At 38.1% G+C, this 22617-nt stretch overlaps 1 protein-coding gene and 1 non-coding gene across 2 annotated transcripts; both read right to left on the reverse strand.

The window, feature by feature from the left end:
* Nucleotides 1–2094: 2094 nt before the first annotated feature.
* On the reverse strand, nucleotides 2095–2202 carry LOC122277868. Its single transcript, XR_006229177.1, has one exon. It is a non-coding gene; the product is annotated as a small nucleolar RNA R71 (small nucleolar RNA).
* Nucleotides 2203–15753: 13551 nt separating this feature from the next.
* On the reverse strand, nucleotides 15754–22381 carry LOC122275184. Its single transcript, XM_043084157.1, has 2 exons — nucleotides 22119–22381; nucleotides 15754–16204 (listed from the first exon to the last, which is right to left on the reverse strand). The coding sequence occupies exons 1-2, from the start codon at nucleotides 22276–22278 to the stop codon at nucleotides 16113–16115; spliced, it is 252 nt and encodes an 83-aa protein (XP_042940091.1). The 5' UTR covers nucleotides 22279–22381; the 3' UTR covers nucleotides 15754–16112.
* Between the last annotated feature and the right edge of the window lie 236 nt (nucleotides 22382–22617).

A 22617-nucleotide genomic window follows, 5' to 3' on the forward strand; every position in this document is an offset into this window, starting at 1 on the left:
AAGTAATTCAAGAAAAAGATTGGGCCATTGGCCCATTTGGATGCCGGTCGGACCGATTGGACTGACCGGACCTGATGAGTGTGCAAAAGTGCACTCTATATACCCTATTATTGGACTAAAATACTAAAATGTGAATAGAAATCATAGGAATTAATGTGTATTCTTAAATTGAATTTCTATTTACGTTGGGATACTCCTAAGCAGTTTTTTTATGTCTAATTTCAGAGTTTATAAAAGAACAAGTCAAGCCCAGTCAAATTCAAAGGAGGATATTCGTGGGGTTTGAGAGCAATTTGGAAGAAAAGAAAAAGAAAAAAATCACAAAATGAAACCACAAGAAGTCCAAATCCGAAATTCGCTAGGAGACGGTCTGGACATACTTTAGTCTTTTGACTGTATCTTTTTACTCACATATCGGATTGATGCGATTCTTGATGCATTGAAAAGCTATCTTAAAGGGCTATAACTTTGTCTCTAATAAGGATTTCCAAATTCGAACTCCTGAAGGCCGTACGTGGCTGCCAAGATAAGTCTTAAAATTTAGGCGATTTTTTTATGCGGAAATTAAGAGGACATTAAGGTTTCTTTTCTACCCTATATAAGCATATCATTAGCACGAAATGGAGGGGGAGGAAGAGGCACAAGAGGCAGATCTGAAGAGAGGAGAAAATCACTTCCATGGCCACCGTTCGTTTCAGTTTTTTCTGGAGATTTTTGTTGTCCATTATATTTATGGGTAACTAAATTCTCAAGTAGGGTTAGAGATGAACTTGCACATTAGATGGTATTTCTAATTTATTCTTAATTCATGTATTTGATTTTCAATTGCTAAAACTCTTTTGTTTTATCATTCTCAATTTATCGTTGATGTTTTCTTCTCCGAATAATCATAGAATTTATTCTGTTTATGGATTCAGTCATGCTTTTTCTATTGAATGGATTAGTTCTTCGATTATGTTTGGATCAATTATTTATCTATATTGATTTAGTTTTTTGTTGCAATATCGCTTCCTGAGTATATTGTCGTCATTGGATTTTATCAATAGGGGTAGTAATTCACGTTTTTTAAAACTGGTGAATGTTTTTTCAAAGGGTTACATTTGATTTAAGTCTGGTTTATAAATCTATACCTTCCGATTGGGAATTGCAGGAATTGAGTTATCCAATGAATTAAGAATAATTAAAATACCAGATTTGTGCAAAGGATTCCCAACGCTCTACTGTTTGTCAAATTTGAGTACTTTTTCTGTTAATCACTTTACTTCACTTGAATTTACATTTAAAATTAATCTTTGTTCTCTATTACTTATTTAATATTTTTCTTTAGTTTCTTTGTTCCTCTTGCTATTCTTTTAATTTGTCTCCCTGTGGAATCGACACCCCAAAACTATGCTACAACTACCGCGTTATTCTTTGGGCATAACGCGGTAGAAGAATTGTGAGATAGTTTTTCTTTTCAACAGTTTGTAAAGGCGGTAACTTCGTTCCTATTTTAGCTTGCTGCATCTTTTTTTTTTTTTTTCTTTTTCTTTTTGTAGTTTTTTTTAGTGTTGCATTTTTCTTTACCTTGCATGCACAGGTATAGAGACGCCTTGGGTCGGTTTGCTTGTAGACCTGTGTTAGAGTCTGAGTTTTATTTTTCTGATCATTTGTTTGATAATTCTTCCAATTCTGAGAAAATGAGTGAACACGAAGATCAACCCACTAGAACCCTTCAGGATTACCTCCACCCTACACGCACAGCCACACCATCATGCATCATGTTTCCAGCTAATATTCGCCAATTGGATTTTAAAACAGGGATGATACGGTTACTCCCTACTATTTTAAAACAGGGATGATACAGTTACTCCCTACTTTTCATGGCTTGGAAAATGAAAATCCATATGTGCACATTAGGGAGTTTGAGGAAGTAGTTGCGACTTTTCATAGTCAAAATGCAACTGATGACATTGTGAGACTTAAGTTCTTTCCTTTCTCTTTGAAGGATAGAACTAAGAGTTGGCTATACTCTTTGAGACCACGATCTATTGGGTCATGGAATGAGATGATTCAGGTCTTCTTTAATAAATACTTTCCCCAACATAAGACCAATGCTTTAAAAAGGCAAATCTCCACCTTTGTACAAAAGGACAGTGAGACTTTGTATCAGTCTTGGGAGAGATTTAAGGAGCTATTGAGTATGTGTCCTCACCATGGGTATGAGAATTGGCGCTTAGTGAGCTATTTTTATAAGGGACTTACACCTAGAGAGCGTCAATTTGTGGAGATGATGTGTAATGGTGAGTTCTTGCAGAAAGATCCTGATGAGGCTATAGAATACCTCAATAAGCTTGCTGAAAAAGCTCACACTTGGACTGGACCTAGTGCTACTGAGAGCACAAATAGATCACGACCTACAGGAAAAATAAATGGTGGTGGAATTTACCATCTTAGGGAAGAAGATAACCTAAAAGCTAAGGTTGAGATGCTCACTAGAGAGCTAGAGGCGTTGAAGACTAAGGACTTAAAGCCAACACACGTGGCTAATCATGCAGAGTCTTTTGGACCATGTTTTGTGTGTGGTGGGGTAGATCACCTTGCCCAAGAGTGTCCCACATTTGTTAAGATGAGAGAGATATATGAGGAACAATGTAATGCCTTAGGTATGTACAAGAAGTCTTTTACACATTTCTCTGATACCTATAATCCGGAGTGGCGTAATCACCCCAATTTTAGCTGGAAGTCTAAAAACCAGCCGCCTGCACAACCCCCTAGATCATATCCTACACCATATCATGCACCTTCATCTTCTAGGAGCCCCTTAGAAAATACTTTACATGCTTTTATTGAGGCACAAGGTAAGACTAACCAAAAGTTTGAATCTTTGATTACGCAGGTTGTTGAAGAAAATAAGGAGATAAAAAGCCAAGTGTCCAAATTGATGAGCTCCTTGAGAATGAATGAGCGAGGTAAGTTTCATTCTCAAGCTCAATCCGTACCCCATGGTCAACACATGGCGCAAGAGAATTTGAAGGATGCGAATGCCATTGTGACACGAAGTGGTAAGTCATTACACATCCCAACAACGAACAAATCAGAGGATGTGGAAGAGGATCAAAGCAATAGTGGTGCCGAGCTGCCCAAAGAAGCCAAGGAAATAAAGAGCCCAGTTAAGATACCATTTCCTCAAGCTTTAAAACTGAATAAGCGAACTTTGGATCCTAACAATGAAATCTTGGAGAATCTCAAGCAGGTAAAAATTAACCTCCCTCTTTTGCATGTTATTAAACAAGTTCCTACTTACGCAAAAGTTCTTAAAGATTTATGTACAGTCAAGAGGAAGCACCATGTTAAGAAGACAGCATTTCTGACAGAGCAAGTTAGTGCTCTAATTGAGCAGCGGATTCCTCCCAAGTACAAGGATCCTGGTTGCCCAACCATTGCATGCAGCATTGGAAATCATGAGTTTGGGCAAGCTTTGCTAGATTTAGGAGCTAGCGTGAATCTAATGCCATATTCTATTTATTTGCAGTTGGGGTTGGGAGAAATCAAACCAACCACTGTGGTATTACAATTGGCTGACCGTTCAATCAAAGTACCCCGGGGTGTGGTAGAGGATGTTCTAATTCAAATTGATAAATTTTATTATCCTGTTGATTTCCTAATCCTTGACACTAGCTCTGTTGTTGATACTACTTTTAAAATTCCTGTGATTTTAGGTAGGCCTTTCCTTGCCACTGCTAATGCTCTTATTAATTGCAGGAATGGGCTCATGAAGCTTTCTTTTGGAAACATGACTCTCGAGGTGAATATCTTCCATATTGCAAGACAGCCAGAAGATGATGATGAGAGCCACCAGACATACATGATTGACTCACTCATAGAAAGGGGAGTTTCTATAGCTCATGATTTTGACCCCCTTGAGTATTTTCTTGTTAATTCTGAGTTTGATTCTATCAGTAATCCATCTGATGTAGTTGATATTTGTGCTATCTTTGATAGAACTCAGGATTATGGCACTCGGGCCTGGCAACCGAAGTTTGAGGAGTTGCTTGAGAGAGAGGAAAAGCAAATTCCTTCAAGTGTGGAAGCACCCAAAGTTGAACTGAAACCTCTGCCTAAGGGTTTAAAGCATGTTTTCCTTGGTCCAGGTGATACTTTTCCTGTTATTATTTCATCTGAATTGTCTGAGTCTCAAGGTGAGAAATTAATTTGGATCCTAAGTGAGCCCTCGTAGAGACCCCCAGCGTAGGCTTAATCCTACTATGAAAGAAGTGGTGAAAAATGAAGTGTTGAAACTATTAGATGCAGGAATCATATATCCTATTGTTGATAGTAAATGGGTAAGTCATACACAGGTTGTTCCTAAGAAGTCAGGTGAAGAATGACCTGGGAGAGCTAGTCCCTACAAAACTTGTGACTGGGTGGCGAATGTGCATTGATTATAGAAAATTGAATGCTGCCACCCGGAAAGACCATTTTCCTCTCTCTTTTATTGATCAAATTCTTGAGCATGTGACTGGTCATCCTTTCTATTGTTTCTTGGATGGTTATTCTGGTTATTATCAAATTGAAATTGCATTAGAAGACCAGGATAAAACCACTTTCACTTGTCCTTTCGGTACTTATGCTTTTCGTAGAATGCCATTTGGATTGTGTAATGCACCTGCTACTTTTCAACGTTGCATGATGAGCATTTTTAGTGACATGGTTGAAAATTGCATGGAAGTTTTTATGGATGACTTGACTATTTTTGGATCTACTTTTGATGTATGCTTATTGAATTTAGAGAGGATGTTGACTCGCTGTGAGGAGAAGGAATTGGTTTTGAATTGGAAAAAATGCCACTTTATGGTACCTTCAGGTATTGTGTTAGGGCATATTATTTCTTCTAGGGGGATAGAGGTAGATCAATCTAAGATTGAATTAATCTCTAAGTTGCCTACACCTAGGATAGTAAAGGACGTGAGATCCTTTCTTGGTCATGCAGGCTTTTATAGGAGGTTCATACAGAATTTTTCCACCATATCTAGACCACTATGTGACCTCCTAACTAAAGATGCCCCATTTGAGTGGACACAAGATTGTCAAGAGGCCTTTAAAACGCTAATTGGCAAGCTTACCTCAGCACCCATAATGCAGCCACCTGATTGGACTTTACCTTTTGAGATTATGTGTGATGCAAGTGATTTTGCTGTAGGTGCTGTACTTGGACAACGAAGGGAGGGAAAGCCTTTTGTCATTTACTATGCTAGTAGAACTCTAAATAGTACTCAGATGAATTACTCCACCACTGAAAAAGTGTTGCTAGCTGTAGTGTTTGCTTTGGATAAGTTTCATGCTTACGTGATTGGTTCTCCTATTATTATTTTTACGAATCATGCAGCCCTTAAGTACCTTTTTACAAAGAAGGATGCTAAGGCACGGTTAATACGATGGATTTTACTTTTGCAGGAATTTGACATGTCCATCAAAGACAAGAAAGGAGTGGAGAACGTAGTGGCTGACCATCTCTCGAGGCTCACATTTGAGGACACCTCTGACCACCTGCCAATTAGGGATGATTTTCCCGATGAGCATTTACTATCTATTACTTCTCTACCATGGTTTGCTCATATTGTGAATTATTTGGCTGCAGGTGAGATACCGGTGGATTGGAGCGCTCAGGACAAGAGGAAGTTCATAACTGAGGTACGTAATTTCTATTGGGATGATCTTTTTCTTTTCAAATACTGCCCTGACCAAATTTTAAGGCGTTGCATCCCTGATGAAGAGATTGCTAGCGTCTTGGAATTTTGTCATTCTTAAGCTTGTGGGGGCCACTTTTCAATAAAGAAAACCGCTGCAAAAATTCTGCAGTGTGGATTTTATTGGCCCACCATATTTAAGGATGCAAACATCTATTGTCGCTCATGTGAAAAGTGTCAAAAGTTAGGAGTTATATCCCGTCATAATATGATGCCCTTAAACCCAATTTTAGTGATTGAAATTTTTGATTGTTGGGGCATTGATTTTATGGGACCATTTCCTCCTTCTTTTGGATATCAATATATTATTGTGGCAATAGATTATGTGTCAAAATGGGTAGAGGCAGCAGCTTGCAGGAGCAATGATAATAGGACGGTAATCAAATTTCTCAAAGAGAATGTGTTATCTCGATTTGGTACACCACGTACTATCATTAGTGATCGGGGTACACATTTTTGCAACCGTTCTTTTGAGGCTTTGATGAAAAAATATGGAGTGGTACATAAGATCTCTACTGCCTACCACCCCTAGACAAGTGGACAGGTAGAACTTGCAAACAGGGAAATTAAGCAAATTTTAGAAAAAACGGTCAATCCAGATCGCAAAAATTGGTCTTTAAGACTAGTTGATGCGCTTTGGGCCTATCGTACAGCTTTCAAAACTCCCTTAGGTATGTCACCTTATAGGCTTGTTTTTGGGAAGCCTTGCCATTTACCTGTGGAGCTCGAGCATCGAGCTTATTGGGCCATTAAGCATTTCAATTTTGATATGGGAGAAGCAGGTAAACTTACAAAATTTCAGTTAACCGAGTTAGAGGAGTTGAGAAATGATGCTTATGAGAGCTCTAGAATCTATAAGGCTAAAATGAAAGCGTTTCATGATAAAAATATTTTGAGAAAAACGTTTAAGCTTAATGATCGAGTGTTTTTATATGATTCTAGACTCCATAAGCACCCAGGAAAACTTCGGTCTAGGTGGACTGACCCATTTTTAGTAAGGAATGTTTTTGTAAATGGGGTGGTAGAAATAGAAGATCCTAAGGATGGTTGGATCTTTAAAGTAAATGGTCAACGCCTTAAAATATTAATTGATAGGCAAGTTCCGGAAGTGGAAGACATTCCACTTGTGGATCCAATCTATCAACCTTGACCACACTACCAAGGTATGTATTTCTTTATTTATTTTGTTTTGCTTTGTTTTGTTTTTGTTTTTTCTTATTTTCTTTCTTTTCCTTTTTGTTTGCTGTTGTTTTCTTTATTTTTGATTGCAGGATAGTTTCATTTCGTCATTTCAGATTACCATCTTTGGTGTTTAGGGAGCTACCCACGTCACTCATCAGGTGTATTCTACCATTTTCAGTAACTCCTCATTCAATTTTGATTCTTAAACATTGAGAATAATGTTTCATTTAAGTTGGGGGATGGTGGTGCAAATTCAGTATTTAAAATGCTTGTTGAAACACTAGCATATTTTCATGTGTCAATTTTTTTTTAATTTGCATCACACGTGTATCATTTTCACATGTGTACTCATTCTTATTCATAGCCATCTTCGTGAATTCACCAAACCCACCAAATCATTTTTTGCTGAAACATTCACAGAATCCTTAATGCACTTATCCAAGTTTTGTGGTAAGATGGTGGTTTGACACATGTAGCTAGATAACTCTTTTGCTTAAGTATTCATGTGAGTTTGGAGAGGATTGAGAGCATAGAAATGCAGTAAATTGTGATAAGCGTTCATTGATCTGTTGAATTGGGCACTTCTTTTGAGAATATCATTACATGGGTTGCGGTACAATGGTGGATATACTTGGGATATGACGAAGGTCAACTTAGGATTAACGTTTGAGCCTTTCAAGCTATCATTTCCATCATAGACCCCTAGTAGCCAACTTTGAGCCAATAAACACTTGTAGCTTTTTCTTTTCATATGCCCATATTATCCATGCATCTCCACATTGGAGTATAACCTATACACAGATTTTCTTATCCTTTTTACTTCCAAGTGTATACTAGGTGTGGAATTTGTATTTTCTTTCTTTAATTTTATCATTTTCAATTAAGAAAAAAAGAGAAGAGTACAAGTTGCAAAGTGTTCAATTGAGTGAGCTCCAAAAAAAAAAAAGTTGGTAGAGATGGAAAGAATACAAAAGTGGCATGTGTTTGTCTATCAAATTGTTGAAAAAAAAAGAGGAAGAAGAAGGAAAAACATTATTATTTGATGATCTGAAAAGTTGGAGAGTATATCAAGTGAGAAGTGTGGTCTATTGAGATATTTAATAAAATTCCCTTTGTAAGTACTTGGAAGTTTTTGAATCCCTTTCATTCTTTTTTTTTTTATATAACCCCAAAACCAAGCCACATTACAACCTTTTTTGTTGACAATTCTAATCCTAAGTAAGCTGTTGGAAAGATTGATGGAAGTCTCATTTGTTAGTGTTCCTGTCATAAGATCAATATTTGCTTTTTTTTTTTACATAATTGCCTAATTTTCCATGAGAGTGTGTATACACCCATGTCAACTCCATAGAGAGAGCCTTTACATGAAACACTATTATACCCGTGAGTTATGGAGTTGAACCTTTTGCTTAAGATGTTCTTGATGTTGCATGTGTCAAGGTTAGTGGTACGATGGTTATGGCTTGAAGAACACACACACACTCTGTGGATTGCTATAGATGGATTGATCTTGATGGGTTATTAGATTCCTTAGATTGTTTTGATATGTGAATCTGGAAAGTGTGACTTGATGGCCTTTATGTGTGATTTTCTTTGGTCTCTTTCGTTGTTTTGACATGAAAATTGCTAGGGACTAGTAAAGAGTAAGTTGGGGGTGTGATGAGTGTGCGAAAGTGCACTCTATATACCCTATTATTGGACTAAAATGCTAAAATGTGAATAGAAATCATAGGAATGAATATGTATTCTTAAATTGAATTTCTATTTACGTTGGGATACTCCTAAGCAGTTTTTTTTATGTCTAATTTCAGAGTTTATAAAAGAGCAAGTCAAGCCCAGCCAAATTCAAAGGAGGACATTCATGGGGTTTGAGAGCAATTTGGAAGAAAAGAAAAAGAAAAAAATCACAAAATGAAACCGCAAGAAGTCCAAGTCCGAAATTCGCTAGGAGACAGTCTGGACATACTTTAATCTTTTGACTGTATCTTTTTACTCACATATCGGATTAATGCGATGCTTGATGCATTGGAAAGCTATCTTAAAGGGCTATAACTTTGTCTTTAATAAGGATTTCCAAATTCGAACTCCTGAAGGCCATACGTGGCTGCCAAGATAAGTCCTAAAATTTAGGCGAATTTTTTTATGCGGAAATTAAGAGGACATTAGGGTTTCTTTCCTACCCTATATAAGCATATCATTAGCACGAAATGGAGGGGGAGGAAGAGGCACAAGAGACAGATCTGAAGAGAGGAGAAAATCACTTCCATGGCCACCGTTCGCTTCAGTTTTCTCTGGAGATTTTTGTTGTCCATTATATTTATAGGTAACTAAATTCTCAAGTAGAGTTAGGGATGAACTTGCACATTAGATGGTATTTCTAATTTATTCTTAATTCATGTATTTAATTTTCAATTGCTAAAACTCTTTTGTTTTATCATTCTCAATTCATCGTTGATGTTTTCTTCTCCGAATAATCATAGAATTTATTCTGTTTATGGATTCAGTCATGCTTTTTCTATTGAATGGATTAGTTCTTTGATTATGTTTGGATCAATTATTTATCTATATTGATTTAGTTTTTTGTTGCAATATCGCTTCCTGAGTATATTGTCGTCATTGGATTTTATCAATAGGGGTAGTAATTCACGTTTTTTAAAACTGGTGAATGTTTTTTCAAAGGGTTACATTTGATTTAAGTCTGGTTTATAAATCTATACCTTCTGATTGAGAATTGCAAGAATTGAGTTCCTAATTGAGCTATCCAATGAATTAAGAATAATTAAAATAGTAGATTTGTGCAAGGGATTTCCGACGCTCTACTGTTTGTCAAATTTGAGTATTTTTTCTATTAATTACTTTGCTTCACTTGAATTTACATTTAAAATTAATCTTTGTTCTCTATTACTTATTTAATATTTTTCTTTAGTTTCTTTGTTCCTCTTGCTATTCTTTTAATTTGTCTCCCTGTGGAATCGACACTCCAAAGTTGTGCTACAACTATCGCGTTATTCTTTGGGCGTAATTAGAACCGAACAGTCCCGAATGGGACCGGACCGCCCCGATCTTTAAGAGGTTCGGTTCGGTCCAGGGTGGGAAAACCTTGGACCGAATAGGTCCAGTCCGGTCCGGTCCATAAAACCCCTCAGGACTGGATCGGACCGAACCGAACTCTCCACTATCTCCTATTCCTGACCTAGTTGAGAAAAACTCCTTCACAACTGAAACCACCTTGTCTCCTATTGTGGTCCAATTGTCTTGGTAGAATCCAGCAAAGAATCCATTTGGGCATGGGGATTCTTTGCATCTCAAAAACAACACTTTTAACTTCCTCAAAACTGCACTCCACTAGCAATTGTCTATTCATCTCTGGTGTCACCATTGGTTCCATGTCTTGAAGTACCTCTTCAATGCCTCTCGGTTGTGAGGATTGAAACAGGTCCTGGTAGAACCTTTGGAAAAGATAGCATATGCCTTCATGGTCCCCAGCACATTCCCCTCTCTCATTTTTAACCACTTTGATGGTATTAGTTTGTCTTATTTGGGATGCACATTTGTGGAAGTATTTGGAATTCTTGTCCCATTCCTGAGCCATAACTGCTTGGACCTTTGCCTCCATTTGGTTTCCTCCCCTACCAGCATTCCATCCACCTCTCTTTGCAGGTCTCTTATGGTATCATTAAGATCCCCTTGGTTTAAGTCATGCAATTGTCGGATCATGACACTTTTCAACCTAACTTGCTTGGTTTGGTTACCTTCACTTATCTTCTGCCAACTTCTCAAGTGTTGTCTACACTTTGCCAAGCCATTTTTGAGGAAGCTTAGGGAATGGCCCCTATGGAGGGTTGTTATCCAAGCCCTTTCCATTGTTTCCTTACACCCTTCTTTATTGGACCAGCTAGCTTCATACCTAAACAACTTCTGCCCCTTCCTCACATTTCCTTCCCCGTTATCACAAGCAATTAGCAATGGGGAATGATAAGAGTTTATGATAGGTAGAACATGAACTTTCCAAGTGCCATAGAGTAAAGGCTAGGATGCATTTCCCATAGCTCGGTCCAGTCTTTCTTTTGTGAAACCACCTCCATCTCTCTTGTTGCTCCATGTGAACTTTGAGCCTATATATCCCAAGTCACTAAGCTCACAAGCATCTAGTGCTTCCCTGAACCTTTCCATCTGAGAGAAAGGCCTAGAGGCATCCCCTGACTTCTCTGCCATGCTGAGTATTTCATTAAAGTCCCCCATGCATAGCCATGGGGTTTGGTTCTCAGGCTTTATCATTCTTAATAGCTGCCAACTGCCTTTCCTTTTCTCAGCTGATGGGTTCCCATAAAAGCCTGACATCAACCATGGTTGTCCCCTATACTCAGGTGTTATGGTTACTGCAATGTGGCCCCTAGAGTAAGAGGTCAACTGAGCATTCACTTCATTTTTCCAAAGCATTTCCAATCCACCACTCTTGCCTATACTGTCAACCACATAACTTTGGTCAAGGCCCAGCTTATTCCTAATCTTTTCTATCCTCTCTCTTCTACATTTAGTTTCTGATAGGAACATTACCAGGGGGTCCTTTTCCTTCACCAACATGTGAAGTTCACAAACTGTCCGAGGGTTTCCAAGCCCTCAGCAGTTCCAGCATAGTATTTTCATGTGGGTAGGCAGGACTGCATAGCAGCCTCTGCCCCTGCACTGATCCCCTCAGCCTTTTCCTCATCAAGAAGCCTTAAGTATCTTTTTAACTCTATTTCCTGTCTCAGGTTGGGCCTTCCTTCTCTGGGCTTTACTGGGTTGCTCAAAGCCCATCTCCCCTCCCTTTGGTTGGTCCATAGAGCTAGATGGGCCAACCCATGCTCTTAACTACCACCTCTTTTGGGTGGGGGTCCCTTTTCCACCTGCTGGACTCTTTTTACTGCTCTAGCCCCTGGGTGATTTCACCATACCTTTTCACAAGAGTGGATTGCTTTGGAGACTTTGCCTTAACCTTAAGGCTTTGCTCAACTAGCCTGTAAGAACTTTTCATGGAAATGGTAGTTTTTGGCTCTTGTGTCTTGACTTGTGCCCTGCAGTCCCATGAATAGACAGAAAATCTCCATTGTACACTTTATGGTTCCCCATGCTCTGAAGTGCCTCAGAGCCGTGTGACAGTCTGCAGGCCTGTTCAGAAGGGAAGTTGCTATCCTCGTTGGACTGATATGTGAACTACTGGACAATACCTGGTGGTTCCTGCCATGGTACCTCCACCTCTGGTGGTGGTTGAGGCTTCCTGCTGCCACCCTGATGAGCACCCTTCTCCTGGCCTTGTTCTCGTGAGTGAGATCCCTGTGAAGAAGATGTAGGTGACCCTCCATACTTCGTCACAGAGAGTTGGTGATGGGGGGCAGTAGATGCCCTCAACCACTATCCATACTGCTCTTGGGACTGAGGGACTAGGTTGAAGTTAGAACACTTGCCGTTAACATCCTTCAATAAACCACACTTGTAGCATATAGTGGGGAGACGTTCATATTTGAAGTAAGCCCAACATTGTTTCCCGCCCAGGTTGATCATCCTGCCTCTTTTCAGAGGTTTTGTAATGTTGACTTCTACCCTTATTCTTAGAAAGCTCCCCCATCCATACCCCTGACCATCCACCTCCACCAGGTGCACCCTACCTGTAGCTTCATCTATCCTCCTCCCCACTAGCTCATTCATCCCTGCAAATGGTAGGTTATGAATTTGAACCTAGAAGAGTTCTGTGTTGAACTGCACCTCATTTGGAGTCAAAACTCCTTCAAACTCCTTAAGGCAGATAAGGTGAAGGTCAAAGGACCAACGTCTTCCCTATAGGACCTTCTCCTTATCAGAGATAAGTTGGAACTCTAGCAAAAACTTGTTGATACCTAAGTCCCTAAACGTTAGCCATCCTTCTGTGTTCCACACTTTAGACATGGTGGTCTTGAATGCATCTCTGTTAGCGTATCAATCATTGAGGATCAAAGCCAAGAGGCAGTGGTTGCCCCTGAGCTTAGTAGCCGAGACTGCATCCTCTGGCAATAGAAACTCTTGTTGCTCTTCTTCAGTAAGGTTAAGATTGCCCCAACGTTGGGTGATGTCCTCCTCCATTGATAAGAAACCACTCTAAAGGCTTGCACCTAAGAGACACCATACACCAGCTTAGTCACAGGACTAAGCGAGAAACCTCAACCTTTTCGCAGGAGAGGACCTGTCCAATTGTGCTATTGATTCATATGAATAAAACTACCACAACCATTTTATCTTAAAGTGTTGAATTATTTGGGAGACTCTAATATCCTACTAAGTGATGTATAAGTGCAATCACAACAATTTGACGTGGACTATAAGAAAATTAAAGATCTAGGCTTGTGGGAATTCTACTATGATTGAGGTAATTTGAATTAACATTATCTAATATTGGTATCAAAGCTCATTTTGCTTGCTTTCCCTTTTATGAATGTAATTACATTTTGTTTGATAGTTTGGAATGAGTTTAAAAGTATATAATTGATGATATGTTATAATTGTTAAACTTTTATATTTTTCATTAGAGGCTACGTTTATATTTTAAGATCATATTTCTTACATGAAAAAATTCCTTACAATATCATAAACATGTTCCTTAAATTTGGTGAACTTTTATTGCATGTGGTGAGAGAAAACCCAGATTTTAAAGTTAATGTTAGGAACAATAATTTGGGCTTAATTTTAACAAACCCCTTTGTTATTTTTTGAGAACAAATTTTATATTAGAAAGCTGGGTTTATAAGTTTTAAATTAACATACCATAAGCATGATTTGGACTTTAAATGAGTAAATTATGGCCAATTGAAAATGAGTCTTCGAAGTGGAAAAATTCTTAAAAATGGGCTAAGGAGGAAGACGATGGATAGTACCATTTTGATCAGCCCCACTCTCAATCTCGAAGAGTGTGATCACCCTTCCTTTTTTCGGTTTGTTTATCACCACGATATGACACACATGTACCTTAAGATGAAGAAATTTTGTTTTTTGACATCCAGAAACATCGAAAATGGAGGAGGTGACATGCATTCTCTACATGTAAAAGAGACAACGCTATTTCTTAATCTAAAACAAAGCCCATAGGGGCAGAAGGCACATGTAGGAGCGTGCAGTGTCTTTCTGCGGCCATCTTGAAACCTTTGGCAAGTACGAGCTTAGGTTTGTGTACCAAGTTCATACATATAATTTTTGTTTAATTCGAGTTCTGAAAATAATCATATAAAATACTTGTTATCGTTAATTTTTTATTTATTGAAGATATGTCTCAAGATTCGATGGCCTATTAAGCCCCTTCTCATTAATTGAGAATGTGAGTTATCTATCCATTAAACCATGTATAGCATTATGATTGGATATTTATATTCATTTCTTTTTTCTTTTAGTTCAAATGAACAGAATCATTGATAATTTATTGTGCTAAGCAACCATTATGAATGATTATGCTAAGCAACTAAAGTTAGGGCACTTTTATGTATACTAAACTAAGATTCCTACAACGTCTGAATGTGACAAGCCCTATTGAATAAGAGTTTCGCCTTAAACATACATTTCTAGCTATATGTATTATTAACAACTATATGAGAGATTGATTGGATGAATAATTGCTTTGTCCCTATGTGAATTCTAATGGATTAATAATTTAAAAGATGATTTATTCCTATGCCATTGAATTTGGAATTATGTCATGACATGAAAATTTGATGTCTATAATTTAGCAACTTTCAGTTAGTTCTGCATATTTTGGGCAAGTTTCAAGCTTTCCAATAATATCATTGTTCATATTGCGAAGCATGGTAAAACATGCACACTAATCTTTTTTTGCCAGGTCTAATGGGCTTCCATATCATGATGACATTGGGAAGTACCCTTCCTCAAATTGTATCAAAGGCGAGACATATTTTCTATGACCTCTTGTTCATTAAGCTGATGCTAGATTCTCATATGCCACATGATATAGTTGATTCCATCCATTTTCTCTTATGGTCAACAATTCCTTCTTATTGGTTATTATCACTATATTCATTAAACGAGATTGACATTAATACATTTAATTTTATTTTAAAAACCAACTAGACCATGAAATTCCTTCATACATAGTGCAGATCGAAAGTTTCGCAAAAAGCTAGGAATCATCTCCCACTATATAAGTTAAAATACCACATCTAATCAATTTTTAAATAAAATTTATAGAAGTCTTAAAAACTCAACTCATTCACATATTGATAGAAGTGAAACACATCACTTTACATGGTCTCAATAATAAAATTACATTCTCAATATTACATTTTCAAAGAAAATGCTACTACAGATTTTCTAGGAAATAAATAAATAAATAAGAATGCCACATCATCGATATATTTATAAGCTACACCTTATCCATCCACATAATAATGAACACAAACATTACACATGAGCACAACAAATTTTCAATGTCAACTCTATCCATTTTAATTAAACAACACTAATGAATTCAAACATCTAATAATAATGTTATGTACGATGGTTCAATGGATAGAAAATCCACATTCTCAACTAATGAGAAGGGATTTAATAGGCCATTAAATCTTGGGACATATACTCAATAAGTAAATGTCCCAAGATGCATTACTACACCAATAAGTATTAAGCATACAAAGAAAGAATAATGCTACGTACGGTTGTTGAGTGTACAAGTGCCGTGCAGTCACTTTGAAAAAGAGTGAGATCTATTATTAAAAAATTAATTTCTTTTTTCATGTAGGTCCTGTATTTATTCACTTTTTTTAAAATAATTGCATGACACTTGTGCACTCACGACTGCAATTATCATTTCTCACAAAGAAATATCTTTGTTGGCTAAAAACATCAAAAGCCACAACTCATCGACTTTGATATACTAATCAATATAATCACCTAGTCCAGAAACTGGAAAACCAATATCATCCCCTAGAATAACCTCATACGGGAGAGGCAGCCTCCACAAATCAAACCAAATTAACAATAAGACAATTTTTAATGTTTAAGATCAGTAAAAAATATGCCTTTTCTGATAAATCAGCTAGCAGAAACAAAGTTCCGTATTTGTTATGGACGAACAAAAGACGTGCATATCCAAGGTTGAAAGAGAAAGATGGTACCAAACACGTACTTTTCAACTGTCAAAATGCTCATGCGAAATCCACCCCTTCAACCGAAAGCTTTCAAGAATCATTTAGCGGAAGATGAACCTGAAGAAAGTCGTTGACTCCGTGCTTTATCAGCTCTTTCCACGTAATCTTGATGGGACTGGTGTTTCGTTCCTACAAGAAGAAAATAATTTATTAGCACAAACAATTTCTTTATTTTTTCAATTTTTAGTTTTGGGGATAGTAAAAGCAGAAAGGTAAACAGGCATGCAGGTACACCTAAGACCTCTATCTGTCTTATAAGATATACTTTCGCACGGTCGAGGAATTACTAATTAGTGGGTTATCAATCAAAAACACGCTCTTGGGTAAAATAGTAACATAACAACAGTCCCAGAATTTAGCACCAAATTAAAATGCATGCATGACCTGAACTACATGAAATATAACAGAAGATACCAACATTAAACGTCCCCAATACTTCTCAAACCTGGATTTGCAAACAGAAATAGGTCCTAGATGTATTTCAACCTTTAACTTTTCCATTTCAATGTAAGGTATCATCAATAAGGGCTTGAATAGTAAGAAAATATAATTATAAAATACTAGAGAGTGAAGGTGACATACTGCAGGTTGGAGACAAGCTTCCTAGCAATTCTTGAAGTTGTAAAGGGAGATGTTAACGCATACACAATCTCACACAGATACAAAGATTTGTGCAGCAGAGCCACTACAATTTATGTAGCCCTAGTAGAAAATCATTGTTAATGGCAGAGAATAGAAGTAGGTTTGAGGAAATCTACAGAACTACATCAAAACATTGAGAGAGGGCAATTCTTGCTGGAGTTGGACTAGGAACGGTGGCAGCTGGGGATAATAACAAGTTGCAGCCATAGTGAAGCAAAGGCTATGCCTTAGTAGCATGGACATAGTACCATGACTACCAGTGCAATGCACTCATGGTATCTTTATTAAGCGGCCATCTTCTACGGAGAAAGCTATTCAATTTGTACTTAGATGACTGGTGGTATACTGATCGTGTATAGAACGACGACACCTACGCTAGAGGTGAAGGAACTTTCAAATGTGACATCAACAATGGACAACAATAATATAGTTGCTAAGGAGATTCGGGATTTGAATGCATGAGATGGTGGGGAGGAAATTATGGGTTTGTCATTGGTGCCCTGTGAGGAGGAATGTATAGGGTTGGGAGGGCAGTTGGAAGCTGTGTCTAGGGAAAATATTATTCCCTTGGTATCTCTTCCTCTGATAAACAATATAGTGGGTTCATCATCAAATTGGGTTATGCATAAGATTAATGAAATTCAGTAGTGTGTGGGGCTTTCATATGAGGGATGCGATGACCAATTTGCAGCACTACTCACTGCGATTGAGGTGGGCCACTTGCTTGAAACCAAATCAAGATTCAAGAAAAGCAGGGAGTTAAAGCATTTTTCTTGGGCTATCAACTATGATGATGCTAAGGGAGGTAGTTCGAGTCGAGGGAAAACTAAAGAGAGGGCATTATGAAGCCGCTCTCATAGAGGGAGTTTCGAGTTTCAGGTTGGGGTTGGGGAGGTGTATCTTGTTCCCATTCGGGCTTGGTGTATTTTGGATAAATTTATAATTTTCATGGGCTTATTGGTCGTTAGGGGCTCTCTAGTATGGGCTAAGTATTTCTTGTATACAGCCAGTGTACTTGTTTATTCCTATTGATATTAATATATATAATATTTTTACTTATAAAAAAAAAAGTTGGGCTGGCCATTAAAGAAAGGGAAAGACAAGTTTAATGAGTTATGCATAGTACCTGTTATATGTTTATGTTAGTATAAGTAACGTGTTAAGTATGCACACCTTTCAAGAAAACCCTAAGTTTTTTATGTTTATTATATGATGTATTATTTATTGAGTATTCGACTCATTTTAGTTGTTTTTTTTTTTAATTTTTATTTTATGTTTTTAAAATGTCCAGGTAAAGAAGAGTGTTGACGAGCTAACGGCCAAGCACAGATGATGTGTCAAGGGGTTTTTGAGCTTAGTTAATAAGTGTTTTTTCAATTAAAAAGTCAATTTTAGATTTTCATGCTATGAAACTATATTTTTTGTTATTTCTTTTGTAAGTAAAAATAGTTTATATATATCAATAGGAGTAACCAAATACACTGGACGTATACAAGAAAACACCTAACCCATTCTAGAGAGCTCCCAATGACCTAAAAAGCTCGTGAAAATTAGAAATATATTCAAAATACATCAAGCCTGAATTGGAATAGAATACACCTCCCCAACCCCAACCCCTTGTTTTTTGTAAGACTAATACTCCACCCGAAACTCCCTCTATGAGGCGTATTCATAATGCCCTCTCTTTAGTCTTCCCTCGACTTGAGCTACCTCCATTAGCGTTGTAGTTGATTGCCCAAGAAAGATGCTTTAACTCCTTGCTTTTCTTAAAACTTGATTTCGTTTCAAGCGAGTGGCCCGCCTCAATCGCAGTGAATAGTGCTTTAAACTGGTCTTCACATCCTCCATATGAAAGCCCCACAATATACTGAATCTCGTTAACCTTATGTAGAACCCAATCCAATGGACCCGCTATATTGTTTATCGGAGGAAGAGAAACTGGGGGAACAACATTATCCCCAGACAGTTCCCAACTACACTCCCGACCCTAGACATTCCTCCTCACAAGGCACCAACGACAAACCCATAATTTCCTCCTTGCCATATCCTACATTCAAATCTCAAACCTCCTCAATAGCAATATTGTTGATTTTCATTGTTGCTATCACCATTAAAGGTTCCTTCACCTCTAGCGTAGGTGTTGTCGTTCCATCGACGAGGACATTGCTTGTAAGTACTCCACCCTCGACAATCCTTTCAATGCCACTTTGTCAGGCCCTACTGCTCCGTCAGGAGGTAGAGAACAGGAGGGGAAGCACTACTTTCTGTTACCCTATTTTCATCTTCTGAAAGAGGCCCGTTTGCTTCTTCCAAAGTACTCAAAACCCTAGAAGGATCCCCCATCTTCAACTACAAGTGAACCCTGGAAAAAGGTACCATCCCCATTTGCAATTGGTGACTGAGGCAGTTAAATGGCAAGCTGCAGATGTCTTAAGTGATACTGGCATGAATAGTGATGCTAGCGCCTGATGACCCTATCTGTGACGGTGTTGAAATCCCCTTTGCCAACCCACAAGACCCCCTCCACTTCTCCCACCCTAAAACACCCGATAGAGGCAGCCATTCCACCTAGCAGCAACACATGGTGCTTACCTTCCACTTTCCCAATGTCACCTGACAGCCTTTGTCTTCTACAAGTACCTTACCCTTTCCTTCCGCAACGGAGATATTTTCTGCCGGACTACCCCCTGGTGACCTCAACACTGAGGCGTATGAGGCACCTTTGACCGAGGGAGGCCTTCCCACTGTCTTTCCATCAACAGACTCCCCTCTGTTTGCATGCTTTGGATTAGCGGCTTTGGACCTAGTGACGCTTCAAATGGAATGCAGAAAACCTTTCCATCCGATGCCATTTGCGCCTTCCGGGATCACTAACAAACTTTTCCTCCTTCCATTCTAGAAATCTGAGAGTTCCAAAAAATTGCTCCTTGCATTAATATGATGTTGAATGATGAGAAGTCCATTACCCATCCTTAGCTCCTTGAAGAATCCCTCATGACAGATGAGTTCTAAACAATCCTCTATCCCCTTAGCCACCCATGAAGCTATCGTCCCAAATAGACACATGAACTTAGCCATCCTTTTACTACATTTAGAGATGCGAAAACTATTTCCTCCCTCTTTCTAAAAATGAAAGTTTTTTATTCCATCTTCAACCACCTCTCACCATTTGAGAAGAATCCGCGTCACTCGTCGTCATCCTCTAATCCCAAATCACAAGATCATCTCCCAGGATCATCTCGCTTCATCATCTAAAGGAGAAAAGATGTTATACGAGAATAAAATGCAGATCTGAGATGTTATACAAGAAAAGATGTTATGGTACTACACCAGATCTGTGCCGACGAACCAAAGGAGTGGAAAATCTAGGTTGCCGGAGGGAGAACCGACACCAGAGTGCCCTCAGAGGAGTCATTGCAGCCCATCAATCTTGTCTATGGCGGTGGCAGAGGCATAGGTTTGACGGTTGATGTCATCTTCGAGAGATCTCCTTAACGTCACCAAGAATCTCGTCGATTTAGCCTTAAGAGAAAGACATAGAGAGAGCCCAGAGACACTCTAGGTTGCTGGAGGGAGGAGCAATGCCGGATTGCCCTCAGTGGAGTCGCCGAAGCTTGTTGGTCTTGTCTGTAGCAGTGGCAGGGTGCCTTAGGGTTTGGGTGGAGGATGACGGCGGGGTACCATAGTAATATAATCCCGTGGCTCTCTAATATTTTTGGTTATTTTTTTGTGAATTTATGTTCAACAAATTAGGTATTTTTATTATGTTGGGCCTCTTTACCGGGCACAGTTACGAAAGCACATAACACTCCTAACCTATGGGAAGGGAGTGTTACATAAGTGGATGGGTTTGAGAGGGGTGCTTTTAATCAAGCTTAATCTATGTCCCTTAGACATATACATCATTTTCCATGGAACCAACTGACACTCCAACTTTTAAACAATACCCTCCCAAATCAACATGGCTTTAAATTGAGCTCTCAATGGGAATACAAGGTACATCACATGAACAAAAGATGCCTTGCATCCTAGGATACGGGTCAAACCGTCTAAATTCACCCATCACCAACTGTGATTAACTCAAATTTGGCCAACTTAACTTCCAATTCTGATACTAAAAAGGCAAAAAAAAAAAAAAAAAAAGACCACATGTTCAGGATTTGTCTCACTAAATATTAGTGTGTCATCTGCAATAAAAGGTGTGAGATAAGAAGTCCTTTCACATTCAGGTACCCACCGAGAAACTTGATAAAGGACCTGCATTAATGCTTAACTAATTCTGATGAGGGTCACCATAGCAAGTCACATACGCTAAAACTAAAAAACTCAATATGTAGATGCAATGAACTATCCAAGCACACCATTTATCCCCAAAGTCACACCTTCTCAATATGGATAGTAGAAACACCAAAGAACATCTGGCATCCCCAATATGACTCTCCCATCCAAAAATTTATTAGTGATAAGAGTTGAGTCTAAAATTTGCCTTCCCTGATTGAAGGCATTTTGAGATTGGGAGGTGATCTTTTGTAGCACCATCTTCAATCTATTTTGCAAGGACTTTAGTGATTATCTTGTAGACTCTGGTCACAACACATATGGGTCAAAGTCTTTGATGTCAACGACCCTTGCCTTCTTCGGAATAAGAGCTATAAATATTGCATCAAGGCTTTTTACAAATCTATTCTTGATGTGAAAATCATGGTAAACCTTCATCAGACTTTTCCACCACATCCCAGAAAATTTGGAAGTAAGATGTGTTTTGCTTTATTTTCTGGTCTCAAATTGAATGCAAAAAATTGTAGCTTCAGATTATTATGTTTTTTTTTCACATTTCTTGTATTAAAGTTTTTATCTGATCCTCTTACTTTGATAGCATGAATTACAAGTCAATACACACCTCCTATAAGATATATCAACAGCTTATCATATCAAATTCTAGCTAAATATATGCTATTAATGGCATTTAGTTCAGTTAAGATCATTTACACAATCCTGAGATAGAGCCATTGATAGCTAACTTGAATGGATGTTATAGACCTCAATAAAAATCATATCATAATTGCATCTTATAAATGATGCCAGAGATACGAGTCGATTCTCAACGCGCTGTGCAATAAATTAGATTATAAAGAGACTTGATAGTATCAATCATATAAATATATCTTTCTGAACATCTGCGAGATAGATATCACAATTACCCGTAAGGTACAGCCTCCAAACCCTTCTTAAACCCTATGACAAATGGATTTTAGTTTCTATTTTACTTACAGAAGCAGCGAAATTATGAATTCGAGCAAGTCCTATCTGAGAGAGAATTTTTTTCTCGCCAACAATTGACATTTTTTCCCAATTAAATGCTGATGTAATAAATTATATAGTAAAAGATATACGGACTAACCTCGACTCATAAGGAACCAAGGGACGCCAAAGATGGCGGTGATGATGGCGATGCCAGCCGCGACGTGCTTCTTGTCACCACTGTAGAGGTAGTGCTCCACTCTCGACCTGAAACGGCCTCCACTAAATCCTTTTCCGTTGCTTTTTGCGTCGCTGCTCATCTTTTTTGTCGCAATTTCTAGCTAGGTATCGAGCCTAGCCGCGCCCTCGATTTATTTATATTTACGTACTCCTCAGTTGAGTCGGCGAAATAAAAGCCCTGTATTGTTTGGCTGTTCACTGAATAATATCCAAGTCCCAACCGAAGGTAAATAAATATTTTTTTAGTCGTTATCTCGGCAAATAAAATAAAAGTAATGTTATTTGTCTTTTTAATTATTATCTTCAAATCAAAATTTAAAGTTATATTAAATAATTAACAAAATATCTTTTATTTTTTATTTTTTGTTTTTATCAATCATTTAATACGCAGAAAAAATATGAGAAGATAATAGTTAAAA

The sequence above is a fragment of the Carya illinoinensis genome, chromosome 9, assembly GCF_018687715.1.
Source record: "Carya illinoinensis cultivar Pawnee chromosome 9, C.illinoinensisPawnee_v1, whole genome shotgun sequence".
Classification (NCBI taxonomy): Eukaryota; Viridiplantae; Streptophyta; class Magnoliopsida; order Fagales; family Juglandaceae; genus Carya; species Carya illinoinensis.